This window comes from Cebus imitator, unplaced genomic scaffold (assembly GCF_001604975.1).
Source record: "Cebus imitator isolate Cc_AM_T3 unplaced genomic scaffold, Cebus_imitator-1.0 Scaffold664, whole genome shotgun sequence".
Lineage (NCBI taxonomy): Eukaryota > Metazoa > Chordata > Mammalia > Primates > Cebidae > Cebus > Cebus imitator.
The window spans coordinates 37,125-56,224 of NW_016107979.1; the positions used below are offsets into that span (position 1 = coordinate 37,125).

Genomic DNA, 19,100 nt, shown 5'->3' on the forward strand with positions numbered 1-19,100 from the left:
CCTTTTTGCCCAGGACATGTCTAAAAATGTCATCCAGGAGCTAGGGCCTGGAATGGGAGCCTCAGGATTCTGCCCAGTTATTTTGTCCTACTATGGCTTACCTGGTTTCCAAGTTGGAAGACTAAGTCCTCTTTCTAAAAAACATTTTTTTGAGACAGGATCTTCCTCCTTCACCCAGGCTAGAGTGCGGTGGCATGATCATAGCTCACTGAAGCCTTGAACTTTAAGACTCAATCCATCCTGCCTCCACAGCCTCCCAAGTAGGTGGGACTACAAGTGTGTGGCACCATACCCAGCTAATTTTTATATTTTTGGGGCTTTTACCTTGTTGCCCAGGCTGGTCTCAATCTCCAGGGCTCAAGAAATCCTCCTGCCTCAGCATCCCAAAGTGCTGGGATTATATATCTGAGCCACTGTGCCTGGCACAGAGTCCTCTTTACTCTTCCCTGTCCTCAAGCATAGGGAAGGCGTCTGTACCAGAGTTGTGAGCTGCCTGGGGTTGAGGGAGGGGTGGTGCAAACACTCCCTTGGCTGCCTGGCTGTTCTAGTAGGTCCCATTCTTGCACAAGGCCACTGGCTCCAAGCCCAGCACAACACAAGGACTTGCCCAGGAATTGCAGTTCTGGTGGCTTAAACCACCTTTCACGTTTATTTCAGTCCCCAGACCACTTTAACCTGAAGTAACACGGCTTGCTGGAACTCAGCTTCCGACTACTGGGATGGGTGATGCCCCTCTCTGTAAGGCTGGTCTAAATGCTCTCTCTGTGGGTGCCAGCTGAATTCTGTCCTGTTGCTTTCCCCTGTGACCGGCTAGAGCTGATTTCCAGTGCAAAGTCCCACTGTCACTGTGCTCCCTCTCTCCCAAATGCATAGATTCTCTCTGTACCACGGGGTGGTTGCCAGGGGATGGGGGAGGAGTGGCATCAGCATTGCAAGACTGTCTTTCCTGGCCTCTTCAGTGCCTCTTTCAGTGATATTAAGTTAAAACCAGGTACTGTGGTGATTCGCGTGACTTTCGGTTCTTATTAAGGTACTTTTTTATGTGGATAGTTGTTCAATTTGGTGTTCCTGCAGGAAAGACAATCTGTGAAGGCTATTTGGCCATCTTGCTCTGCCTCAGTTTTTGCATTTTTTCAAATAGGATAATACTAATGGACAGTGTTGTTGAGAGGATTAAATAAGATCATGTACATGAAAGTATTTTGTAACCTATTAAGTTATTTATTTATTTTTTTTTAGAGATGAGAGCCTCACTCTCTTGCCTGGGCTAGAATGCAGTGGTGTAATAATAGCTCACTGCAGTTTGGAACTCCATAGCTTAAACAGTCCTCCCACCTCAGCCTCCTGAGTGGCTAGGACTGCAGGTGCACGCCACCATTGCCAGCAAAGTTTTTTTTAATTTTTTTATTTTCTTGTAGAGACTGGGTCTCACTTTGTTAACCAGGCTGATCTAAGATTCCTGGCTTCAAGTGAGCCTCCTGCCTTGAACTCCTAAAGTATTGGGATTACAAGCATGAGCCACCATCCCTGGTCTAGATAAAATTAATGGGAAGAAGCAATTTTCTCTGTAGGACATTAATTCATTAACTATCTAATGAGTGTACTTCTGTATAAGTAACATGTTACATGATAAGGATAGTGAACATATAGACAACCACCTCTCTCATGAAGCTAATACTCTGCTTCTGCACTGTTCAGTACTCTGCTTCTAGCCACCATGTTGGACAGTGCAAATACGGAACATTTCTGTCACTTCAGGAAATTCCCTTGTAAAGCTTTGCATGAGAGAAGCACACATTAAATAGTTAGTTCAATAAGTATTTTTAATTCTCTTGTGATGAATGCTTTAAAGAAAGTCAAATCAGAGCAAGTATTGTTTGTGCTAAGAGCTGAGGGATAAATAGTAATGTTCTAGGTAATGTGGGAGTGGAGGAAGCATTTCAGAAGGAAAAGATGAAGAACATTTGCAGAAAGCCCTGAAACAGGAAGAAGAGAGAGCTGGTTTCTTCTAGAGATCTAGATCTCTAGATCTAAAAAGAACTCATGCGTACATCCTGTGTGGTGAGATCAGTCCTGCCTAGCAGGACTAAATAAGAGGAGCAAAGAAGACCTTGTTGGGTGAAATGCAGAGAAGTTTGTAGATTTTATGGCTGAAAGTGAAAATTTTCTTGTTCTAATAACTTCTGTTTTCTCTGAAATGTAGGATCATCTTATGAAAGCAAGAGAGAGAAAGGAAAGGGTGGAGTTTTGAAGAGAGTGGGGAATGTATGAAGCAAATCTTTGTGGACAGTGGGAGAATGAGCACCCTAGAGAGATTTAGTAAGAACTTGAGTCGTAGTCCTACCAGTTTTTTGCATGTTCTTACTTTTCTCCCTGCCCAGGTTCAGAAATGGAAAAGTCTGGCAGTTGTTTTCATTAATCCAGCTAAAGAAATTAATGCATGCAAGACACTGAGAGTGGTGCCTGGCACATAGTAAGAGCCAAACAAACATTATTACCACTGCTGGGGTTTGTCTAAGCAGAGTAAATAACAGAACAACAGAGAGGAAATGTAGGACATTTGCAAGAAAATGATTATAATAATGTACTGTGGAATCTACCACAGATAAAAATTTAAGTAAGGCACTGGGGGTGATCTATAGGGGGAAAGTGGGGAGATCTGATGAGCATCTATTAGTGGATGCTCAAGCAGATACGTGGAAAGCAGAGGAGGGTTGCTCCAAGAGTGAGGTGCATGAAACCATATAGGGGCCACAAAGAAGTACCGCACACGGTGATCTGAATAAAGACTCTTACAGTCCAGGTATAATGTGGTATTTCTTAGTGAAAAGCAAATAAATGTTCTGTTTTCTAAGTAAATGACATGAGCAGTAGCAGATAATCCCCAAACTGCCTGTAAACAAACATTTAGAAGTTCAACATTCTGAGGGTTTATAAAGGTAATAATATCCAAACCTATTTGAAGATTTAAATCAATATGTGAAAACCTGCTCAGGTTAGTATACTCATTTCCTCTGCTGTCATCTTCTCACCTTCTCTCCATTCCTAATTCTGTTCCAATTTGAGAATTATACAGAAACTAATGGTATCAATTGCTGTAGCTAATCCTGTAGATGGATAATACTGTCCTCTAGTTCTGTTTTGTGCCGTGAAGAGAGGACTGGTGGTCATGAATATAAAATAACACCAGCTTTATTAGTTGTCTGGTTTTTTTCTTCCCTCAGGTACTCTGTGAAGTATTTTCAAATACTGAAAGTAACTTGTGTTTCAAAATGTTTTGGAAAATGAAATATTATAGTCTAATTCATTAATGTCATTCTTTCCTTTCATTTGGTATTAAAGGCTTCAGCGATTAGCCAAAGATCTTCTAAAACAACTACAAATACAAGACAGTGGCTCATGGGCAAACAATAAAGTATCTGCTTTGGATCGGACCCTAGGAGAGATCACTAGAATACTGGAAAAAGAGGTGTGTAACTAATCTCTGGCTTTTGAACCTCAATCTGTGTAATCCTTTCTCACTATGATAGTACGTAGAACTGTAAGGCAGACTCAGTGTATGCCTTTCCTCTGTGTTTTCTAAAGCGGGTCAATAATAGATGATTTTTTTTTTACTTTTGTTCTTTTCAGTTGTTAATTGAATCTGTTTTCAGGTTTTTTTAATTGAAGTCCTCTTTAGGTCATAGTTTCCTCAGTCATGTTTTCCCCACACAAACTGAAATTATTTTTTCAGGAATCACAATAATAAAGATGTATGATTTTATGACAGAAAATGGAATACTTTGAATTATAAAACCTCATAAATCACAACCAGATTTCTACAAAAATACCAATATCCCTGATTCCAATAGATTTGGCAGTTTTCTTTAATGACTTAGAACCATTAAATATCTCAGTTATAGTTTAAACATCCTCAGTGATTTTTAAAGTATTTATTATTCACTATAGAAAAATGTTAAATGTACGAAGAAGAAAGAAAACTCCCTGTAATATCAACTGATAACACTTTATTGTATTTTCTTCTGAACCTTGTATTGGAATTTTTTACATTATTTTATCTGGCTTATTTTATTATAAATACTTTATCATGTCTTTACAAATCTTTAATGGAATGAACATATCACATTTTACATAATGTATAACATTTAGGTGGTTTCTAATTTTCTATTTAAAGTAATGGCCACTTCCATTTATTAGCTATAGTTCCCCCCCCACAACCCCTTTTTCTGGGTATAAAGGTTGTTATGTAAGATTTGGTATATACAAAAGAAATAATAATAAAAAGTAATGCTAATACAGTGAACAGCTGTGAACTTACCACACAGTTTAGAAGTAAGATTGTTACCACTGCATTTATGGTTCCCAGTATGATCCATTCTCACCCCATCCATGATTCCTCTAAAGGAAATACTGTGTAGAATTAAAGATGTATTATTGTTTTATAGAAATAGCTTTATTGCTGTATCACGTACATGTACTGTTAAATAATGTTACTTGGTTTTGCTTGGTTTTGACCTTCATAAAATACCATTACCATAGACCTCTACGATTATTTTTTTCAGTCAAAATTATGGTTCTAAGTTTTATTTAGCCTTATAAATATAGCTGTTTTTCATTGCTTTTCTCTGCTGTAGAGTAAGTCCTTCATTGTGTTAATACTACAGTTTATAAATCTATTCTCCTGACAATGAACATTTCAGAATGTGTGTGTGTGTGTGTGTGTGTGTGTGTGTGTGTGTCAGTGTGAGTATGTGAGTGTGAGAGAGAGTGAGAACACGCAAGCATGGGCAAACAGTGCTGCTCAAACATTCTTATATCAGAGTAAATAAGAATTTCTTTAAAGCTGAGAGTCTCAGGTTTTTGTTTCCATCAGAATTGTCTAGAGGACTTGTTAAAACACAGATTGCTGGGCCTCGCCCCCTGGATTTCTGATTAAGTAGGTTTAGGGAGGGTCCGGAAAATTTGTATGTCTAACAATTCCTAAGTCATATTGATGTTGCTAGTGCAAGGACCATATTTTGAGAATCACTATTCTGATATAGGGCATATGCCTCAATGGTGGAATTGTGCGGTTATCAGGCATATGAATGACCAACTTTACAAGATAGTGCTCAGCTACATTGGAGGAATCGAAAGCAGCATATTCAGTGTGGCATTGTGGCGGAGCTGTAAAGTCAGTTCTTGTGTGTAACACATCCCTTTCAGGGTGTCAGAGGTTCAGAAACTGGTAGTTGTCACACATTTGCTGAATGAAGTATTTAAAGATTTCATGTGCCTTGATTATTTTTGTAAAGATAAGAGTACTTTGAATTAAAAGGCAATTGCTTGAAGACACTGCTACATGTATCTTATCTCATGAATATTGTTTTAGATTAAAGATATAGAACTTTTGAAGAAAAGGCAAAATGATCTGTATAAGAAACGTATTCAGTATGAAAATGTAACTGAAGTTATTTAATTCACAAAGGGGCAATTTACTGAAATACCACTGATTTCTTATAATTTGGGGGAGAAAAATGTTGTCTGGCTTCCAGTCTAAATGGTCTGTGTCAGGAACCTTGCTGTAAAGCTGCCCTCAGAGTATACACTGCAGGACCACCTAAGAATTTAGACTTACCTACAATAAGATCCTTTTGCTACTTTTATAACTAAAATCCTTTTTTCCTAGCCAAGACACTTTTACTTTATGAAGACTTCTGTAGGGTAATACTGACATTTTAGTGTAATTCAACAGGTCATATTTATGATTTCAGTCTAGGAATTGTAAATAACCATTCCTTTTTGTTTGGAAAACTGCCTGGAGTAACAAACTCATTAGAGCCAAAGCCAAGTACCCAGTGAAGGATATTCGAAGACAGTGTAGAAGAGACAAGGCAGGACTGGAAGAACCTGGGCAAGTGTAAGCACTAATGGAGGACTGGTGAGAGATGAATCTGGAGGTCTTTATTTGCTTGTTTTAGACCTCAAAACACAGATGCTTTCTACTAATACTTGATACAGTGTTTCTTTAGATAATTTTTTTCAAGTTTTGAGAACTATTTTAGACCTAACGGGTTAGACTTGTGATGTATAGAAACGCTCTTGTCATGGAAGGGGTCAGGAAACCGAGGAGACCTGGGTTTGCAGCACTTACTGCACATTTTAGGTCCCTTCTGGTTTTTGGGGTTTTCTGACTTCATTCAGAAATTAAGTCTGTAAGTTTTTTTTATGTGTTATGCTTTAAAAAAAAGTCTAAAGCTACTTCTGTTTATTAACATAGTTCAGTCTAGGGTCCTGGTACCACCACCCCCAAGAAAAACATATGAAAATGCTGGGTGGGGAAGAAAGCAGTTTTCTTGAAATCATCAAAGAGCTAGGAAGAAATTAAAGTATTCCCAGTCCAAAGAAAAAGCAAGAATTTAGAAAGTTGTGCCGATTACTGAATTGCCCCAAAAAGCTTGTGCCAGACTGGCAAATGTGGGTTTGGTTTATAAGCATCATCATGTAAGGTGATAAAAGTAAAAGTTCTTAGGGCTGCCTAGGGCAGGAGATCAAATAGGAGATTTTTCTTTCATAAAGATAAGACCACATTAGCCTGCTCCATCACTTAATCATGAACCTTCTCATCCCTCCCTCAGGACTATGAAGAAAAAACCTTGGCACAATGCAGAATTTATACCCATCTTCCAGCCCTTGGCATAGATTTGCTGCTCAAATTCACATCATCTGTATTATTTCAAATGGTGAATTGAGTTTAAAGTTGTCCTAGATTGATTTGTGGTGTCCTTAGGAACCAAGCAGAAGAGAGTACAAATCCTCATTGGAAGAAGACACCTTCATTCTAGTCCTCAGATAATTTCTGTTAAATAATTTTACAAGGACACATAGCCATGGTGAAAAGATAAGCCCAAAAGTCAGTCAGTCATGATGAACAAGCAGAAACTAGAACTGCAAGCCTCTGTTATTACTAGTAACAGATTATAAAACTATGCTTGCTGTCTTCTGAGGAAGTAAAAGGCAAACTTGAAAATTTCTGTAGAATAGACTTGGCAATAGCAACAGTAGATAATTCAGGACTATCCTCCCACTGATGACCAAAAAAATATATATATGAAATAAAGCTGAAATACAAACAGGGTAATGAATAATTACTGGGCCAAGATCCAGCAATTTGGCATTTTGGAACTAGGTACCATTGATGATCCAAAAGAAGTGGACATGAGTTTCATTAGTACTTTTGAGATTATTTGCAGGACTGGTGAGAAAATAAATGTGGCATCTAAGATAATCAATGGTAGGGACTGTGGCAAAAAAAAACTCACATTTTGGTTTGGGATCTTAAAGGACTGTACAAGGAAAGTGGGTAGACAGGAAGTATACCAGTCACTACGCAGACAGCTCTATTTCAAATCATGTAGGTGGCTGGGAAAATCCAAATTGCTGAAAAAGATTTAAATGATCCTAAATTGCTAATACCCCATGTGTCTAACAGAAGCAACTGGAAAATTTATTTTGGAGAAAAATAATAGCAACTTAAGTCTCAAATTATCTCAACAAAATAAATTTCAAATGCATTATTTGGCACAGTAAGGTGATTAAGCATACAAAGGGACAAGAAAATATGCATAAAATCCATTAAAAACAGACCTACAGAGGCTTCAGAACTATGCTTACCATGATCAAAAATATAATTATTAATTATTTTTTAAAGATATGTAGCACATTTGAGAAAACAGAATTTGAGAACTGAACATTTTAGTAATAAAAATTACAAAAATTATAGATGAGGTAACAGTAGAATATACCATACACTGGAAGATAAATCATAAGAAAGAATCCAGACTGAGCATGGAGAGAAAAATATATACAAAATAAAGGGAAGAATATAAGAAGGAAATGTCTGTAGAAAACTGAAACAAATTTACAAGAAAAAAACCAACCCCATCAAAAAGTGGGCGAAGGATATGAACAGACACTTTTCAAAAGAAGACATTTATATGGCCAACAAACATATGAAATAAAGCTCATCATCACTCGTCGTTAGAGAAATACAAATCAAAACCCCATTGAGATACCATCTCACGCCAGTTGGAATGGCGATCACTAAAATATCAGGAGATAACAGATGCTGGAGAAGATATGGAAAAATAGGAATGCTTTTACGCTGTTGATGGGAGTATAAATTAGTTCAACCATTGTGGAAGACAGTGTGGTGATTCCTCAAGGACCTAGAAATAGAAATTCCATTTGACCCAGCAATCCCATTAGTGGGTATATACCCAAAGGATTATAAAATGTTCTGTTATAAAGACACATGCACACATATGTTCATTGTGGCACTGTTTACAATTGCAAGGACCTGGAACCAACTCAAATGTCCATCAGTGATAGACTGGATAAAGAAAATGTGGCACATATACACCGTGGAATACTATGCAGCCATAAAAAAGGTTGAGCTCATGTCCTTTGCAGGGACATGGAGGAAGCTGGAAACCATCCTTGTCAGTAAACTGACACAACGGAAAACCAAACACTGCATATTCTCACTCATAAGTGGGTGTTGAACAATGAGAACACTGGACACAGGGAGGAGACTGTCACACACCAGAGCCCGTTGGGGAGTGGGGAGGTAGGGGAGAGATAGCAGGGAGTAGGGGGATTTGGAGGGATAACATTAGGAGAAATACTTAATGTAGATGACAGGGGGAAGGATGCAGCAAACCACCATGACATGTGTATACCTGTGTGACAATCCTGCACGATCTGCACATGTACTCCAGAACTTATTTTTTAAAATAATAAAAAAAACAAAAAGAAGGATATACACTTTGGAAAATTATGATCTATTGTATTAACAGAAGAAAAAAAATCTCAAAAGATGCAACAAAAGCATTTGGTAAGCTCAGCATCAATTAATGATGAAGATTCATAGTAAACCTGGAGTAGAATGGAATTTCCTTAATCTGACAAATTGAATCTACCAAAAAATATTATAGCAAAACAATGTTTACTGGTGAAATGTTGAAAATTTTCCCTTTGAAATTGTGTACAAAAGGAGAATACCTGCTGCCAACACTTATGCTTAAAATTGAGGTTCTAACTAGTGGAAAAGTAAATAAACAAAACTTGTAAGATTTGAGAGAAAAAGTGAAACATTCATTGTTAGCAAATAATATGTTATACATAGAAAATTTAAAATAATTTACAGATAAATATTAGCACAAATAGATTAACAAGGCTACTAAGGGCAGGATATAAAAATCAATTATATTTATATATAATCAAAATATTAAATAGGAGTAAATCTATAATGTTTATGGATTGGAAAACTCACTGTGGTATATTTTTCTTTTCTGGACGCACTTATTTGTAGATTCGGTGAAATCTTATTTAAAATTCCAACACTTTCCAATATTTAGGTGCAGATTCTAAAATACAGAATTTCAAAAACCTAATGAAACAGTGTCCCAAACACTGTTGAAAAAGAACAATATGACCAGCACTTTGGGAGGCTGAGGCGGATGGATCACTTGAGAACAGGAGTTTAAGACCAGCCTGGCCAACATGGTGAAACCCTGTCTCTACTAAACATACAAAAATTAGCCAGGTGTGGTTGTGCTTGCTCACCCCAGCTACCTGGGAGGCTGAGGCAGGAAAATCGCTCAAACCCAGGAGGCAGAGGTTGCAGTGAGCCAAGATCGCGCCACTGCACTCCGCCCTGGGCAACAGAGCAAGACTTGTGTGGGGGTGGGAGAGAACAATATGGGAAGATTTGCTCTACCAAGTATAAATACTTTTTATTAAGCCATGGTAATTAGGATAGTGTACTATTGGAGATGAGATCGAGAAAAAGAAGAATGGAACATAATTGAATTCATAAACAGTCCCATTTGTATGTATATACTTGATTCGTGACACATGAGGCACTTATCTATGCGCATGTGGGAAAAAAGGAGCATCACAAAGCATTGTGGGAAAGTATGCTCTATTTAGCGAATAATGCTATAATGATTGAATATCCTTGTTTTTTTAAAAAATGTAACTTTTATCTCACATCATAAGCAAAAAATTAATTCCAGATGGATCTAAGTATAAAACGAAAAAACTAATTTTTAGACTAATCTCTTCTTTACCTCAGAGTTTTGCCTGGACAAGAAAAGGACACAAGAGAAATTAACAGTAAAGGGAAACTTGATAAATTGGGCTGCATTGAAAATAAGAACTTTTTTTCATCAGAAGACACCAAGAAGAGAGTAACAAGACAAGTATTAGAAGGGAAGAATATTTTTTATACCTATAATCAACATAAGAGTGGCATCCAAGTATATAAGGAATTCCTACAAATTAATGAGACATAAACACAAACCAAACCAGTAGGATAATGAGCATTCTGAGAGAAATCCAGATAGCTAAAAAAATGAATGTGAAGATAGTCAACTCTTTAGTAATCTGGACAATTCAAATGAAAAATTCAACGTGGCAATGTGATTCACTTATCAGAATGACAAAAATTGGATTGAAAATACCAAGTAATGGCAAAGATCTAGAGCAATGGGAACACACACTGTTTGTGATAACATAAGTTGACCCTCCCATGTAGCAAACAGTCTGCTATCCTCTACTAAACTTGTAGACATGTGTTATCGTATTTCACTTTTAGGTATATACTCTGGAAAACAATGCATATATGCCCCAGGCAAGATGTACACAATTATTCAATGGCAGCATTGTTTGTAATCACCACATATGGAGAATAGCCCAAGAATCCATCAACAGCTGGAGATACAAATTACGGTATGTCCATGTAATGGACTATTATTCAACTATAAAAATGAGTCAACTACATCTATGGATAACAATGTGGATGTATCTCACAAACTCGTTAGTGAAACAAGTCACCAAAAAATATATTTGCTACTGCAAATTCCAGTCATATAAAGTTCAACAAAAGACAAAACTATATTGTTTTGGGTTATACACATAGGTGGTAAAACTGTAAAGAAAATAGAACAAGGAATTTCCTAGAAATCAGGATGGTTATTGTTCAGAGAGAAGGGTGGGATGTGTGATCAGAAAAAATCATATAGGTGGCTTCTTTAGTGCTTCTAGCTTTCTTTTCCTTGACTGGATACTGGTTACACAGTGTTCACATTAAAATTGTTCTTTAATTTGTTCATACATGTTTGCTAATTTTTCTGACTTTTCTGTATGTTCATGTTTAATAATAAAATAAATTTTTAGAATTTAAGATAAATTGCTCCGAATAAAAGATCCTTTTGTTGAAGAAATGTTCAATTATTTCAAATAAGAGTTTAAAAACTCTTACATATGCAAAAGCATTTTCCTTGTTCTTAGCATTGTATTAAATTTCGTCCAAGTGAACGTGATCTGTATTTGCATTGACTTTTCTCATTACTTTGTGATGATAAACATTACATTTACGTTTGGATAGTAACAGCATCCCAGAAGCTTTCTGTGGTTTATCAGTAACATGAGACATGTGTATGCTGTTACCATAAGTAAACAGTTTAAGCAGATGGATTGGACATGGAGTTTGTCCAATTGCCTTTCCTGACTTTATAGAATCCTGCCAAATTTAAATAGAGATTCAGCTGTAATTCTTTTGAACCTGAATAAGCAAACCACATAGCTGGCAGCATTCATGATTTGAAGTGAATTGAGAGATGTGAAATCACAGTTTATGTTGTAATACCTATAGCAGACTATGCCATCCTTTGGTATTTTCAAAATTGATCTTGTAAAATTCATTCACAGATACCTGTGCAAGGTAGAAAAGTGGAAACTCTTCCCTACCATTTTCCTCTATTTGCAAACTGTTTTGGCTATGTAACGCATGCCTAGGCTCAGAGAGTATAAATCACTAAGCCTTTAGAGCTTTTTCAACCTAATTATATTCAGAAAACTGTGTTTGGGTCTTGCTAGACACTGCCTATCTTCGAAACCCCATGGTTCTGCTTCTGCTATTCTCAGCTGGAAGTCTTCAGCTGAAGAAATGGGAAGCATTCAATACTAGGAATCTCTTCTTTTGGTCCCTTTACTATATTCTCAGCTTGCATAGTTGTTTCCCCATTGCAACTGATACATAACTGAATATAGCTTGTATGACACCCATATTTTGTCAGAAGGTGACAAGTATATAGCCCAAAGTAAACTGAAAATGTTTTTCAGACGTTTTTCAGCTAGCTTCCCTTGGAAGACTCATATAAAGAAAAATTGAATTGTTATTTCATGAATATGACAGCTTTAACTTATAGATGGTTCATATTTTTTAAAAAGAAACATCAAGGTGTTGAGGGAAGGATAATTTACTGAAAAGGGTCATAAGGAAATTTCTAGGGGGATTAAAATGTGTTCTGTATTTTGTTTTAGGTGGTGGTTACATACTTGTGTGCAGTCATCAAACTTCATCAAACTGAGTACTTATATCTTTATTGCATGCTAATTATACCTCAGTTTTAAAAAATACAGTTTGTCAATAATAATTTCAAAATTATATTATTTTTCAGATTTATAAAATGAGGCTTGCCTTGATAAAAACACACTATTTTAGTCATCTCTTCTGGACTCACTTATTGTGGCTTCCTTGTGAAAAATACTGTTATTCTTATTGTATTTATTAATTTATCTTAGTAGAGGTGGAGGGTCTCACTATGTTGCCCAGGCTGGTCTTGAACTCCTGGCTTCAAGTTATCCTTTCACCTTGGCCTCCCAAGGAGCTGGAATTAACACCATGAGCTACCACACTGGCCAGAAAAGTACTTTTTTAAAGGCAAATAAATTTATGATAAAAACTCAGTGAGGATTGGGAGACTGAGGTGGGTGGATCACGAGGTCAAGAGATCAAGACCATCCTGGTCAACATGGTGAAACCCTGCCTCTACTAAAAATACAAAAATTAGCTGGGCGTGGTGACGTGTGCCTGTAGTCCCAGCTACTCGGGAGGCTGAGGCAGGAGAATTGCTTGAACCCAGGAGGCAGAGGTTGCAGTGAGCCAAGGTCGGACCATTGCATGCCAGCCTGGGTAACGAGCGAAACTCCGTCTCAAAAAAAAAAAAAAAAAACTCAATGAGGAATATTAATGGTGCTGGTTTTGTTTTTAGTTTTATTTTTTTTAGAGTTAGGATCTGACTCCGTTTCCCAGTTTGGAATGCAGTGGTGCAATCATAGCTTACTGCAGCCCCGGGGCTCACACAGTTCCTCCTGCCTCAGTCTCCCTAGTAGCTGGGACTACAGGTGTGAGCTACCACGCCTGGCTAATTTAAAAATCTTTTTGTGGATACCAGGCCTTGCTATGTTGCCCAGGCTGGTGGTGAACTCCTAGTCTCAAATTATTTTCCCAACTTGGCCTCCCAAAGTTTTGCTCACAGGCATGAACCACCACATCCAGCCTGATGGTGCTAATTTATAGGAACATTTTTCACACAAGTTGTGGTATTTTTTTTAACTTTTAAGTTCAGGGGTACAAGTGCAGATTTATTACATAGGTAAACTTGTGTCATGAGGGTTTGTTGTACAGATTATTTCATCACCCAGGTGTTAAGCCTAGTACCCATTAGTTATTTTTCCTGATCCTCTCTATCCTGCTACCCTCCACCATCCAAAAGGCCCCAGTGTGTGTTGTTTTCCTCTGTGGGTCCATGTGTTCTTGTCATTTAGCTCCCACTTATAAGTAAGAACATTTAGTATTTGGTTTTCTGTTCCTGTGTTAGTTTTGCTAAGGATAATGGCCTCCAGCTCCATCCACGTCCCTGCATACTATATGATCTTGTTCTTTTTTATGGCTGCATAGCATTCCATGTGGCTACATAGCATTCCATGATATATATGTACCACATTTTCTTTATCCAGCTTATCAGTGATGGACATTTAAGTTGATTCCATGACTTTGCTATTGTGAATAGTGCTGCAGTGAACTTACACATGCATGTGGCTTTATAATAGAATGATTTATATTCCTTTAGATGTATATTCAGTGTATTAGTGTATTCTCACACTGCTGTGAAGAAATACCTGAGATGGGTAATTTATAAGGCACAGATATACTGTATTTTTAACCTGTTAATTTTTTAACTTCATGCTTGTTATTTGTTGAGAATGCTTGCATCTGTATTCATAAGAGATACTAGTCTTTAGTTGTTTGGCATTAGTGTCAGGATAATAATAGCCTCATGAAATAGGAAGTATTCCTTCCTCTTCTATTTTGGAAGAGGATGAGAAGAATTGTTTTGCACTATTTTTGAAGTGTTTGATAGGATTCACCAGTGAGAACCTCTGGTCCTAGGATTTTATTTGTTGGGAGGTTTTCTATTACTGATTTTGTTGCTTGTTATAGGTCTACTCAGGGTTTTTATTTGTTCTTAAGTCAGTTTTGACAGTATGTATATATCTAGTGATTTGTTTATTTCAACTAGATTACTTAATTTGTTGGCATATATTTGATCATTATATATATCTAGATATATATAGATATATATAATGATCAAATATATATATATCTAGATATATATAATGATACATATCTATATATATAGATAGATATCTATATCTATCTATCTATCTATATATCTATATCTAGATATATAGATATAGATTTTTTTTTTTTTTTTTTTTTTTAGGTGGAGTCTCACTCTGTCTCCAGGCTGGAGTGCAGTGGCACAATCTCGGCTCACTGCAACCTCCGACTCCCTGGTTCAAATGATTCTTCTGCCTCAGCCTCTCGAGTAACTGGGACTACAGGCACACACCACCACGCCCAGCTAATTTTTTGTATTTTTAGTAGAGATGGGTTTCACCATGTTGGCCAGGATGGTCTCAATCTCCTGACCTCATGATCCGCCCACCTCAGCCTCCCAAAGTGTTGGGATTATAGGCGTGAGCCACCATGCCTAGCCTTTTCTACTCCTTTTTATTTCCTTAAAGGTGGTAGTAATGTCCATACTTTCATTTCTGATTTTAGCAATTTATGTCTTCCCTTTTTTCCTCAGTCATTCTAGCTAAAGATTTTCATTGATCTGTTTAAAAACCAACTTTTGGTTTCACTGATTTTCTGAATTCTTCTACTCTCTCTTTTTTCTGTCTCCACTCTAATATTATTTCCTTCCTTCTACTAGCTCTAGGTTTAGTTTGCTCTTCTTTTTCTAGTTTCTTAAGTGTAAAATTAAGTTAATTTGATATCTTTCCTCTTTATACTGGAGGTATTTACAGCTATAAAATTTCCCCTGAGCACTGCTTTTGCTGCATTTCATAAGTTTTGTTATATTGTGTTTTCATTGTAATGTATCTCAAAGTATTTTCTAAGCTTTTTTGTGATTTCTTTGACCCATTGGTTTTCTAAGAATGTGTTGTTTAATTTCCACTTATTGGTGAATTTTCCAGATTTCTTTTTCTTACTGATTTCTAATTTCATTCTTTTATGGTCAAAGAAGATACTTTGTATGATTTCATTCTTATTTTTTTTCCTGGTTACCACATTTCTTTATTTGAAGGAATGGTACAAAGAACTTAAGCGGATGTTTTGGTACAACTTATAGAAAAGGTAAAGGAAACCCAAGCATGCTTTCGTGACCAGGGAAGGCTATGGGGAATTAAAATTTAGTGAGGTTTGCTTTGTGATTATTGCATTTGAACAAGTTTTAAAGTAATTTGAGACAATATGATGTTACCTTCCTTTGGAAATTTTTTATATACTTTTGTTAGGTACTAAGACTACTACTATTTCTGAAACCATCTTAATAGAATTTCAAGGTATAGGATTCCCTAGATGACTGGGGTGTCCTGAGTACAGGCTGTGAATATGTAGATTGGCTACCTTCTTCCATGTCATGCTTTTTGTGAGGGTGAAACTTTTCAGTGTTGGTTGGAATGGTTTACCTTGTATTATTTTTGTGTTTTAAATGTTTCTCACAGATCAGCAAAAGCAGCCTTAAGGGCTGTATGTCTGTCTCTGGATTTTCACCTTCACTTGGATTTTTGACGTATTTTCTCTGACAGCATTGGTTTTTAAGAATATTAGAAAAATATTTTATTGAGCTTTTTGTTTTTGTTTTTGTTTTCAGCAGGAGGTTTATCCTGATCACCTAATGTGTCATTGAATGAGAGGGTCCTTTTTATTAATTTTAAACCATTTTAATGAGTTTTAAAAATAAGTTAATGACAGGATGGAAGAACATTAAAGTCTATAACATCAGAATTTTAGCAAATGCTGTTCGAATTTAATTAGCCATTTGCATAACTGAGGATCAACTTATATCAAGTCATGTTGTAAGTCTTGGAAAACAGTGTATGTTGTCTTCTCCTTAGAAAAGTACCACAGGTAGAGGGATTCATTGAAAAAATAATGAGGCCTATCTTGGCTAACTGAGCCTAGTTCAGGTCCTCATTCAGAAAACTATCCAATTGACTAGAAATGTAGACTATTAGACTAGTGTTCACTAAATTTTAACCACACACATTTTTTGGTGGCTATTTGTTTCTTTCTTAGAGAATCTAGGCATGACAAATCAAATTAGACTTACCAGGTGGGTGAATGCCTATGCACTGTGATTAACCACCCTTCCCTAAAACAGTACATGAGAACTTACTCAAAGCTTATGAAATAGCACACTTCCCTGAAGTATCAGTTTTATTCAAACTATAGGGGACAAATACAATAAAAAATTTTTAGTTTTGTCCATATTTGTGCAAAAATTTTTTAAGAATAATATCTCTTGAAGAAAGGTAGTATATAAAATACTTTGTGGTAAAATAATTTTTAAAGAAAATTTCAGCCAGGTATGTCAATTATTACAATAGGTAAGAAATATCATGAAAATGATATTTGAGAGCCAGAAGTAGGACCATTACTTATTTAATCTTAATTTTAAGTAAATAAATTATAAGAGGTTCTTTTGGCCCAACGTGTGACGTTGAGTGATTTTATTTCTCGGTAAGCAGATGTGCTTATTGAGGGTTTTGCTTATAGCAGCCTGATAGTATTCCATCATGCCACCTCTCTGGGTACGTTCTACTCTAAGCTCACCTTAGTGATTGATTGCCTCATGCAGTGAGTAAATGCTTACTGTTTTTAACCGTATTTATATAAGTCTGGGTTCTCGGAAATAATGACACTAAAAAAATTGCCCGTGTCTAGATCTTGATGCTGGTTATCTTCAGTTCAGCTCAGTTCTTTTAAATTAGTAGACTCCATGACAGATACCCTGTATATTAAGTAACACAGGTAGAAAACTATTTTCTCTTTAATGTAAGACATTATTTTCTAGTTTTGGTAAACATGGGCCACATTGAAAAAATTGAAACATTTTATATATTTGAAATAATGCTCATGAAGTCTCAAAGGTATTTCTTTCTATTGCCAAGTGTATATACCCCAGCCCTGCGTTGTGGGAATTCACTTTTCTCTGACATTACCGAGTCTTCAATAGATACTTAGAGAACTGTGCTGTAAATTAAATCATCTAGCTTATTTTCTATTCCATTCCCAGGAATTATGAAGAAACAGGATTGTTGAAAGTGATGATGTGGCTTAGATTTGGATCATCATTAGGAAGGTATTTAAGGAAGCAGTTAAGAGCATTGTTAAAAGCATGGACCTAGAACTTACTGTTTTATAATTGTATGACCCAGGACAAGTTAATTAATTTCTCTGGGTGTCAGTTTCCTTATCAGTAAAATGTAAGATTTTGATACATCCCAAACAGTTGTTTGGCTATTAAATGAAATATTGCATGTTAAGCTCCTAGCAATCAGTAGGCAGCCAGCAAGTGTTGAAGCAATATAATGCAGCTGTTAAGAGCACAGGCTTTGTAGTGATGGGCCTGAATTCAAATTCCAGATAGGTCATGTATTAGCTTTGTGAGTTCACTCAGCTTTTATTAACCTTTGTAAGCTTCAATTTCCTCCTTTGAAAAGTAGGATAGGATTACTCCCTTCAGCGTCCTTCACAAGGGTACTAATTCCATTCCCAAGATCAGAGACCTCCTAAATTAATCTCTTACCCAAAGGGCCCACACCCAATGCTGTCACACTGGGGATTAAGTTTCTACATAAAATTTGGAGAGGGGAACACAAACATTAAGACCACAGCATAAAGCTAATAAGAAAAAAAAAAAAAAAAAAAAAAAAAAAAAAAAAAAAAAACTCAGTGGGAATGACACCATAAATATTTGATGTGGGGGAATTTGATGTTTCTGTCAAAATACTGTAACTATGTAACTTTCTTTACAAAGTAGTAAACGCACACACACAAATTCATATATACATATTCTGTTTTATTTTTTTTTAGCTTTAGTTTTACGGGTATATATGCAGGTTTGTTTCACAGGTAAATTATGTGTCATGGGGATTTGGTGTACAAATTATTTCATTACCCAAGTAATAAGCATGGTGCTCCGTAGGTAGTTTTTCAGTCCTCAGGCTTCTCGCAAGGTCCACCCTCAGGTAGGCCGTGGTATCTATTGCTGTCTCCTTTGTGTTCATGTTTACTCATATTTAGCTCCCACTTACAAAGGAGAACATGTGGTATTTGGTTTTCTTTTCCTGCATTAGTTCACTTAGGATAATGGCTTCCAGCTCCATTCGTGTTGTTGTGAAGGACATTGTATTAGTCTGTTTCATACAGATATAAAGAACTGCCTGATATTGGGCAATTTATAAAAGAAAGAGGAGGCATTTCCTCACATGGCTGGAGAGGTCTCAGGAAAATAGGGTCATGGCAGAAGGCAAAGAGGAAGCAAAGCACCTTCTTTATAAGGTGGCAGGAAAGAGAAGTGTTGAGCAAAGGAGAAAGAGCCCTTTATAAAACCATCGGATCTCGGCCGGGTACAGTGGCTCATTCCTGTAATCCCAGCACTTTTGGAGGCCGAGGTGGGTGGATCACTTGAGTTCAGGAGTTCGAGACCAGACTGTCCAACATGGTGAAACCCCCGTCTCTACTAAAATACAAAAAAAATTAGCCAGGCCTGGCGGCAGGCACTTGTAATCCCAGCTACTCAGGAGGGTGAGGCAGGAGAATTGCTTGAACCTGGGAGGCAGGTTAAAGTAAGCCATGACTGTACCACTGCACTCCAGCCTGGGCTACAGAGCGAGACTTCATCTCAAAAAAA

The 19,100-nt window shown here is 36.7% G+C and overlaps 1 protein-coding gene across 1 annotated transcript in view; it reads left to right on the plus strand.

The window, feature by feature from the left end:
* Positions 1-3,404: 3,404 nt before the first annotated feature.
* LOC108295889 (S phase cyclin A-associated protein in the endoplasmic reticulum-like) overlaps positions 3,405-19,100 on the plus strand; it is a 243,213-nt gene continuing 227,517 nt past the window's right edge. Inside the window, exons 1-2 of the mRNA XM_017518229.2 lie at positions 3,405-3,469; positions 10,640-10,773. Of these exons, the coding sequence (XP_017373718.1) occupies positions 10,726-10,773 (48 nt within the window). The 5' untranslated portion in view covers positions 3,405-3,469; positions 10,640-10,725. The remainder of the gene's footprint in view (positions 3,470-10,639; positions 10,774-19,100) is intronic.